Source organism: Ixodes scapularis, unplaced genomic scaffold (assembly GCF_016920785.2).
Source record: "Ixodes scapularis isolate PalLabHiFi unplaced genomic scaffold, ASM1692078v2 PGA_scaffold13__105_contigs__length_92229423, whole genome shotgun sequence".
In the NCBI taxonomy this organism is placed as follows: domain Eukaryota; kingdom Metazoa; phylum Arthropoda; class Arachnida; order Ixodida; family Ixodidae; genus Ixodes; species Ixodes scapularis.
The window spans coordinates 63,894,458-63,903,666 of NW_024609839.1; the positions used below are offsets into that span (position 1 = coordinate 63,894,458).

Genomic DNA, 9,209 nt, shown 5'->3' on the forward strand with positions numbered 1-9,209 from the left:
TGATTCAGGGTACTTCGTGTCGGGCGGCGTCTTTTGCCACCTAGCTCATGCATGCTCAATTACGGTTCTTAGTTTCGTTTTCGAAAGGCGACCAAAAATGCTCCTTTGGCGCAGGCTTGGCGCAGATTAGCCATATTTCGGTGAAATGTAGCAGGATGTAGCAGGGTTAGCCCCTTGGCGCAGTTTGGCGCAATTGGCGCAGCAATCACATCACTGCGACCTGTACCTTGGAGACTTACCTTTTCTCGTTTGGATAGCCCAAACAAAGTTTCCTCAAACTCGCTGACCTATGCAACTCTACGCAGATACGCCTTTTTATTATCTTCAGTTGAATTCAATACACCTAAGAACGCTTCAAGAATAAATAAAGAATTCATTTATAGCCTTAACCGTACCACTTGTTTGACGGCCCACAAAGCACCAAAAGCAGACCCTCTGAAATCACCCCCGAGAGGTACACAGGTCAAACCACCTGCGAGCGTCAGAAACTACCTCCTAAACTATAACTCGCGCTGCCCTTGAAAAAGAAACAAAAATAAAATGTTGACAATGATTCTGATACCAAAGAAACCTTCGGCAGACCTGCTAACCTCCATCCATGTTTAGCTTCACGCCCACGCCGATATAATCTTCCATTAAACAAAGGGATCTTTGTTGTTCGACATTAGACCCCTATATTTAACGCCCCAAGCTTCCCGTTATACCCCGTCCTGTCCGCGTATACAATCAAGGCGACGTCACACACGATCTAAGGTGGGCAAACTGATCGGGTTGCGAGGTCGTGACGTTCCTTCACGATGGTATCGGCAACTCGAAATCCGGCGCCGGCTGCAGACAAAGGTCACCAGAGTCATTACGATGAGTAATAAAGAACGGAAGGTCGCGCCCCGCGTGCAAACGGAAGGCTTCAAGGGGACCGTGAAACGGAAGATGTCAGTGTAGAACGTGGATGATCTCTCCCTGAACGCCTCATAAAATTACGTCATGACAACGTAGTCGCGACTTCCCGGTGGCTAGTCATTGGATTATCTCTTTTCCTCGACCCCTCATCAAGTTACGTCATGATAACGTCATAGCGACTTTCCGTTACCTCGTCTTTGAGTGCATTTTGCTGTTGGCGACGGGGATCTTTTCCTGTTCTTCAAGATGATGGCAAAATAAACGCAAATAGTGGGAAGGACAGACTAGGACATGGGCACAAAGACGGGACTATGTCCTTGCTTGCTCTTCGCGCTATTTACGTTCATTATGCTCAATCAACTATAGCCCAGCTTAATCTTTTGGTACAAGATGACTGCCTCCAAAATACCCTCGCCAATTGCGGTGCGTCTTTTGTGGCACTTCCGGGGACTTCGGCCGCACTCCAAGAGGTGATTCGCTTCTGTCTGTTCTGAAGATGAGTTCAATAGAAGGTTAACATTAAAAAAAAAAAAAAAATTATTTTCATGCACTGCATAGTCGACGCTAGAAAAAGTAAGAGTTCATGTTCCTTTTAAGGTCAAACATAGGATTGAGAAATGACGCAAGGTACTATCTTCACTGTATTTGGGAGTGGAGATAATGATAATCTGTACACGGCGCTTGTCTCCTAAACTCGCTCCATGGTAAAACGGTCTCAAAAAAAGACCCTGCAGAAGAACGCCCATAATAGCGGGAATACCCTGATGAAGTTTAAGAAAAGCAGGACAAACTTTTCCCGCCACTTTAGTCAAGCGAACGCCGTAGAGGAGGCCAGTCCCTTCTCGCCTCGTTCCCCCTCCTCTCCGGCGTTGGCTCTGCTAAAGTGGAAAGGGTGGAGCTTCGCGGGAGGAACTTGCAACAGCGTATGACAGTGAATTCCCACAGTAATTATGTTAGAACTGCAAAGCCGCGTCTTCATAGTCCAAACTACACTTCCTGATATCCGAAAGTGGTGAACGCGTGCCGTCAACCTGTTGTCGCTTTTCCTCTCTTGTCTCGGAGATTATAATCATACTGTCACGGTGTTCACGTAATAGGTGACTGACGAAACACAGCGCTTCACCTATGAGTATACTGAGAGCTGAAGACAACATCTGGCCAGCACGATGCCAATGTACTCTGACGGGAGGAGGCAAGTTGGGCTGCCCTTCACTTGTAGTTCGAAGAGAACTCTGGTTCGTTACTGGAAAAAAGGTATATTGTCCTATATAAAAAGGTCGATATATTTAAATATATATACATATATGCGGGAAATATTTGTTCAATTTACACAGTTTCAGCTGATCGGACTTAAATTAAAAAGCTCCGCAATAGGCTTTTAGCATTTTTGTTCAGAAGTGAAGAGCTCCTCGCTACCCGCTCATTCTAGAAAAGTGTATTCATTTACGAATCGGGCGACAGTAATCATTGGAATACATCGAATCAGAGCGACTAATAATAAAGTTTTAATATCATTAGGATGTTAACGATTTCGGTCGGTTGTTTAACTGGCTGAGAAACCAACGTGACGGATTAACTGGCTGAGAAACCACAAGGGTGAGACTGCGCACGTACCCTTGATTGCCCGTAATTTGCATTGCTAAAGTGCCCTAAATACAATGAATCGAACTAACGAACGAACAATAACGGTGCAATTAATCACTCCAAAGCACGCCTAAAGAAGTGGTATTCGTTAACAAGCACTCTTTTATTTCTATTATTTTTCTTTTTTTGTTAGCTAGACGTGACCGTTGATATTACTACGCCTTGCTCATAAAAAAAAAAAAAAAAGGAATGCATGTCCACCAGAAGTGGTAATCGCACCACTAAACTGCGTCGAATTAAGAAACTCGTACAATAGCTATGACTTTAGTCTCAGCTGCCACAAATTAAAATTGCCACGCCGTCGTAAGGTATAAATCCTCATTCCTCAAAACGCGCCCAGTTTGTAACTACGACTACTAATGCAACAATTTGCTTTAACAAGCAATAAAACCTGTTAACGTTAACCAAGCTATTTGCTCTTAATCTTCGTGACATCAAATTTAAATCCCCACGCCTTCAAAGGAGACAAATGTGCACCCACATAACACTCTTAATTGCCCCATTTAACTTGGTCCACAAGCCGAACTACCGCTCATTAACAAATACCGCTTCTCGGCCACGGTTCGCATTACTGCGCCCTCGCAAAAGCGGAAAAGGGGAAAAGGGGTGAAAGCTAAACACACTGCGACAGCATAAATATACCTGTTTTTTTCTCATTTTTCCCCCCTTGCCCGTTTTTCTGTTATATGTTAAAGAACAACTCTTAACGGATGGATCGTACATACAAGATACGCGAAAAAAACGCCCTTCGTCTCGCTGCGAGCTGCGATGAAATCAGCTAAAGAACCGCGTCAAGTTGCTCTTCTTTTCCTTCGTTTCGCGCGCGCGTGCATTTTGATAACAAATATTGTACCATCTGAACGCAGGTCACATAGGCGTGCACGCCCGCGCGCGCGTATGCCACCACAGATATACACGAATAGAGATGTGGCGAAACTGTAAAGGTTCGAGATCGATCAGGTTCGACTTTGGTTCGAACCTTTAACGCCAAGTTCGGCGGAAGTGCGACCGAACGTTCGACTGTTATCCGCATGCGCGAAAATTGAGAGCGAACTGACGCCAACATTTGTCGGGTTCGTTTCATCGTTTCACTTGTGACTAACAATTTTCAGAAAAAACGGGGCGTGGCTTGGAGTGCACGCGCCTTGCTTCGTGATTCAGTTTTCGACAGAAGTTGGTCCATCCCGTAGTCATTCACACGAGTAAGCTTACCAAAGCAACAAGAGTACACATATATTGTGTAAAACATTGGTAACCATTCTACAAAACAAGAAAATATACAATCTAAGTTGCTCTTATTATTATTATTATTATTATTATTATTATTATTATTATTATTATTATTATTATTATTATTATTATTATTATTATTATTATAGATTTTTTTTATTGTGTAGAAGTTGAGCAACACGGTTCATAGGTCAAACTACGTCGAATTTCTTTTTTTTTTTTTTTTAGAAGTTCGATGGTTCGCCGAAACTTCCGAACCTCAGGTTCGACAAAACAATTCGCCACATCCCAATACACGAGTGACCTCAAGTTTGAAAGATGGCCTCCCCGCCCGTGAGCCAAGCGGAACACCTGTATATCCAGACGTCGGCAGAGAAGGGACAAGTTGCGACACGGGGAGGAATACACGAGCACCCGATCAGAATCAAACTTTACGTCGCGCCCCACGGGATAGGTTTGCCGACCTCTACTACACCATGTGGCGCCTGGAGATGTGGACAGATAAGTGAAAGCGACGACTTCCAGACGCTAGCTCGTATTTGCGAATGGGGCTATGGCCTGATAGGGACAAATTACTTACGAATCGTGTTTAAATTACCCTGCCAAATACCAAAACAAAACAAAAAACACTGTATTGGATAAAGCGAAATTGGTTATTTACTCGGGGTCGTACTGATTTGTCGATTTCAAAAAGTTCAAGCCTTGTATCGGCGCGTGTCCGGAAACTACGAATCTGCAGCGTGATTAACTCATAAAGTATCAGCAACTCTAATGAACTAGATGCGTTTCTTCTCTTTTTTTTTTTTCGGTAACGAATTAACACGCTCCAGCACTAAAGAGAAAATCTGCGCCAAGTATACATGCCAGAAAACCCGTTTTGTTAATTACCGCGTCAAGTGATGGAAAACAGACATCAACTGCAGAACAATTGCATCTGTATAACTATGTTATGACCTTCCAATATTTATTTGTCTCGTATTTCAGCAATTATTACAAAAGTCTGTTTTAGATAATTAAAAATAAAACATATTCCAGCAATAATTATCCGTAATATACTTGCTGAAGAAATATGAATCAATAAACATTGACTCAAAGACAAAAAAATCTATCTTCAAAATGAGAAATTCAGAACAGCAACTAAAATATAAAATCTGAAGTCTTGCACCACGAAAACACAATTTTAGCACTTTTACAAGAGAGTCACTGGCTAAAATATTTATTCCTAAAATTAAGCCACTCAAATTAAGTAATATCTTCAATCAATATAATCAATACTGTTTAAGTACCAAAGACTCGAAATGATTATGTAAAAGGAAGGTCCAAAGAACCTAATTAGGGAATACAGCAGAGGAAATAACGACGCCTAAAAAGTGTATTATGCTTTATCAGTCCTTCTACAAGATATAAACCACAAAACGAACCCCTCACTCAAAGTAGCTGGTCCTTAACGAAAATGTATTAATTGAGTTATCGATGACTAGTCCATAACTTACTTTGGTGAGACCGAAAAAGCATTCGAGAAAAGCCTTAAAGGAATTCACTCAACACTAGACAAGCCAGAGCAATTCAGCAGAGAAAGTATCTTTTTTAACGCATCGTTCATGCGACAGCCACGCCAACCACGAACAATGGGTTATTGGCTCGAATAAATTAAGCTCGCTAAACACTTCTTCACTGGCTAGAAACGCTCGTCCCTAGATTAACGAATAGAGTAGAATTTAATTAACACCGAACCCACAGAAGAGCTGGTGATGGGCTTTCGAAGTGCAGAAAATAGAACAGAGACGAATAGAGACAAATAGAATAGCTTCCTTTATAACATATAGGCTTCATTCAATGGAATATCGAGGAAGCCCCAAGAAATTGTATACCAAGCTCGGCCGGTAAAAATAAAAAAATAAAAATGAACAGTGGAAAGGAGATATTCCCATCTCAAAGAATTTACATTAAAAATTATAAATATATAGTGTGGCAGTGTAGATGGGTCACGGACAGATTTAACAGCAATAATAATCACAAGAACCAGATATTAGACACACAGTGCGTAGCGAGGGAATAAAAAAAAAAAAATACAAAGTACCTGAAAAGCAAATTTCACTCTAGCCAAATTTCACTCTATCACGTTCAAGTTACATGCATCGCGATTGGGTTTCCGGCGATCTTAACAGCCAATGCCGCAAGCTCATTGGCTGCCGGGGAAAACCCGGGCCATAGGGGTGAAAGATAAAATATATCCCAGCGAATGATGAAGCTCTGAGAGCAATTTAGACTCTGAAAAAAAAAAAAAATTAAATGTGCGCAGGATAAAAATTAAAAAAAGGAAACGGCATCCGCATTGCACTAGCGCACGTCGCATCTTTGCGGTTGGCGACACCCTATTTTACGGTCATTGTCGTAAAATTACGACACTGATCGTAATTTCATTTCTCTATTAGAGAATTTTAGTAGACCGTTCGGACACCTCCGATACCCCGAGAACGATAGGATGCATGTGCAAAGGCGGTGCATCCGGCATTGTTATCCCAGTTATCGGAACGCTCTAGTAGATATTCTCTTTTGTTCCAGTTCGAGAGTTTCATAGCGTACTTCGAAGGAGGACCCCGACGGAAGACAGGAGGAGGCATGCAAAGAGCGACTCACTCGAACAGAGACCGGCAGATGCATGATGTGGAGAGCGAGCGGCGGCGTCGGCGGCGTCGGTGAGCGAAAGTCCCTTCCCGTGTGCACCCTTCGAGACAACTGCTCGATTCTCGTTCTCTGTGAGCGGCCAAGTCAGCCAAGTCCAGTCAGCGGCACCACCACCGGAGAGTACGAGAAGACGGTTATTGCGCTTTTTCTTTTTTTTTTTTTTTATACTTTTGTCAGGAAAGGACGCCGGTTGTTGCGTGAGAAAGAGGGGGGGGGGGGGGGGGGGGGGTGAACAAGAAGGTGCTCGAAGGAAGAGTGAGGGCCGAAAGGGGGACACAAGCGAGAGCGTCAAGTCGTGCATGACACGGCGGCGCGGCTGGCGCGAGGCGCGCGCTGCGAGCAACTCCTCGCTCAAGACAGCAGCGCGCAGAGCAGCCGAGGCGGGCGGTGCGAAGGTCGGGTGCTACGCGCCGAGGGCACGGCGACCCCCGCTTGTTGCATGCTGCTTGCCGGCATTCGCGTTTATTATGTACGCCGCCGCGGCAGCGTGAAGGAATCTTCTCTCCGATCCCGAGCCGATTGTGTACAGAGTGGGTTCTGGAGCAGTGCTAGTGGGCCATCGCTGGCAGCGTGTGACCCGGCGGAGACCCCGTATTTAGGTTCATCGCGAACTCTCTGCGGAGAGCGAGTCGTCTGCTTCTTCCGCAGGAGTTGCGGTGACGTCAGAAAGACGCCGTGCTCTGATTGGCTCTGATTGAAGGGTAGCGGGTAGACCTCAAACATAGCCTCCTATATTTACTGACAAGGCCCGGCAGATCGCCACGAGAAGCGGCCGCCGAAAGGGAAAAGCTGGAGCGGCGGACAACGGATGAGAGGAGAGCCACGTCACTGGCGTCCCGCTGCGGCGAGACGCCGAAACACACTTCTTCGGAGTGAACAAGTCTGTTACGGGTCCTCGCCGCTGCAAAAGGTGTGAGCTGACGTCCAGGCTTTCCGAGAAAGGACTCTTTGATGCTCTGTGCTACCAGATCCTCGCGCTCCAAATCTGCGACCGGGCACTTTATGGCGCCGTCGTCGAACTGCCAGGCTTTGTGAGTATAGAGAAGGCTATGCCTCAAAACAAGCACTCCTTGAGGTCTGGTACTGGTAAAAGCGAGCGTGTTGAAAATAAATATTTATACTCGAAAGAATAAAAACGCCGAGGAAAAGCACAGGACAACCACGTTCTTTCATCTACCGACTATCTTTCAATCAAAAACAGACAAGAGCTCGAAGTTCTGACGTCACCACAATACCTGCAAAAGAAGGAGACAAACTAGCGCTCCGCATATTCTGTTTCGATTAGAGCCCGAACAGCAGCCGACGCTACGAAGGAGCCGATCAAGCGGAGCCAGATGTATGGTGCCTGGAACGCGTCTCCGACTGATGTGTTTACCGCGGCCAAAAAAGTGGTCCCTCGATTTCCGCCTGATGACGTCATAGAAGTGTCATGGTGTCGCCGGTCGCGACCCTGGCGGCGTCCCAACAGTTGTGGTATATATAAGAGACGCCTGTTCTGCTGCAGGTCGCTCTCCGCTGTGACAGTTCACGTAAGCTAGAGCAGCCGGAAGTTGGGACGCCGTGACGACAGCGACACTCGCGTTCGCTCGTGCTTTTTGCCAGCATTTCCATGGCCAACCGCCAGGATCGCGACAGGCAACAGCATGACACTCCGGCTTCTGTGACGTAATTTGTTGCCACGTTGGGACCAATTTTGATGTATGGGCGGGATAAGACTCTAAACACACCAGTCGAAGACGCGACCCAGGCATTATACCAAAAGTGCAGCGTCGCGGCGCTCGTTGTCTCTGTGGGTTTGCCCAGAGCCATTCGCTGGGAAGTATAGGAGACAAATTAGAAGCCGCCATAGGCTGAAAGGGGCTGGGCGTGTTCCAGGGCGTCTTCACAAATTCGAATGTTACCAACCAGAAGCTGGAAATATTACCCTGGCGGTGGTCGCGAGAAACAAACTTGATAAGTGCGTTGGAGTGACTCTCGGGGACTGAAAATATAGTGCACGTGACGTTTCAATCATAGTTATACAGAATCATGCTGGAAGAGTACGACTAGTGAAACGACCGACAAAATCTGTACGCTAAGCACCGAGGGCCGGGAATCTGCCGTCCGAACGGTCACACTCTGTCCGAGCAAAAGAGAGTTGAGCGGCGCATTCGTTTCTTAAATTTTTCTGCATGATCATGATCGAAACATCACGTGCACCCCATTTTCAACCACGAAGGGTTACTACACTTCACTCTTACGCGCTTATTAAAACCAAATACCAACATATATCTTTGATTAAAACAGTTTCTCGCTACCACCACTAGAGGATTTTTTTCGGCTTCTGGTTGGCTGCGAGAGCATGTTGTACCCACTTTCTGCGTCTGGTGCACGCCCTGGCTCTGCCCGCGCCTCCCATTGACCAAACTCTCTGTATACACGGCTCTGGGTTTGCCGTCACCAGCTAAGCAACCCACGTACCAAAAAAAACGCAGGATTGCGGCGAATATACTGCGCGTAATTGGTATAGCCAGTGATAGCAAACATAGAAAGGCAACGTTCGCCGTGACGATGCACGTCTTGCTATTGGTTCTGCCAAGCATTTTTTGCGGGAGTGTATTGTCGTTCCAGATTTTTAGAGTGATGATTGACCAATGTCTGCACTGTTCCGTGGGCGCCGCCATCTTTGTTTATGCTGACGCCTTGCCACAATATTATAGGAAAAGGGGAAAGGGGGGGGGGGGCGCAGCGCTTTTTGCAAGATTACG

At 45.8% G+C, this 9,209-nt stretch overlaps 1 protein-coding gene across 1 annotated transcript in view; it reads right to left on the reverse strand.

Moving 5' to 3' along the window:
- LOC115320875 overlaps positions 1-6,769 on the reverse strand; it is a 42,012-nt gene extending 35,243 nt beyond the window's left edge. The window contains exon 1 of the mRNA XM_029981095.4: positions 6,415-6,769. Within this exon, the coding sequence (XP_029836955.2) occupies positions 6,415-6,438 (24 nt within the window). The 5' untranslated portion in view covers positions 6,439-6,769. The remainder of the gene's footprint in view (positions 1-6,414) is intronic.
- Between the last annotated feature and the right edge of the window lie 2,440 nt (positions 6,770-9,209).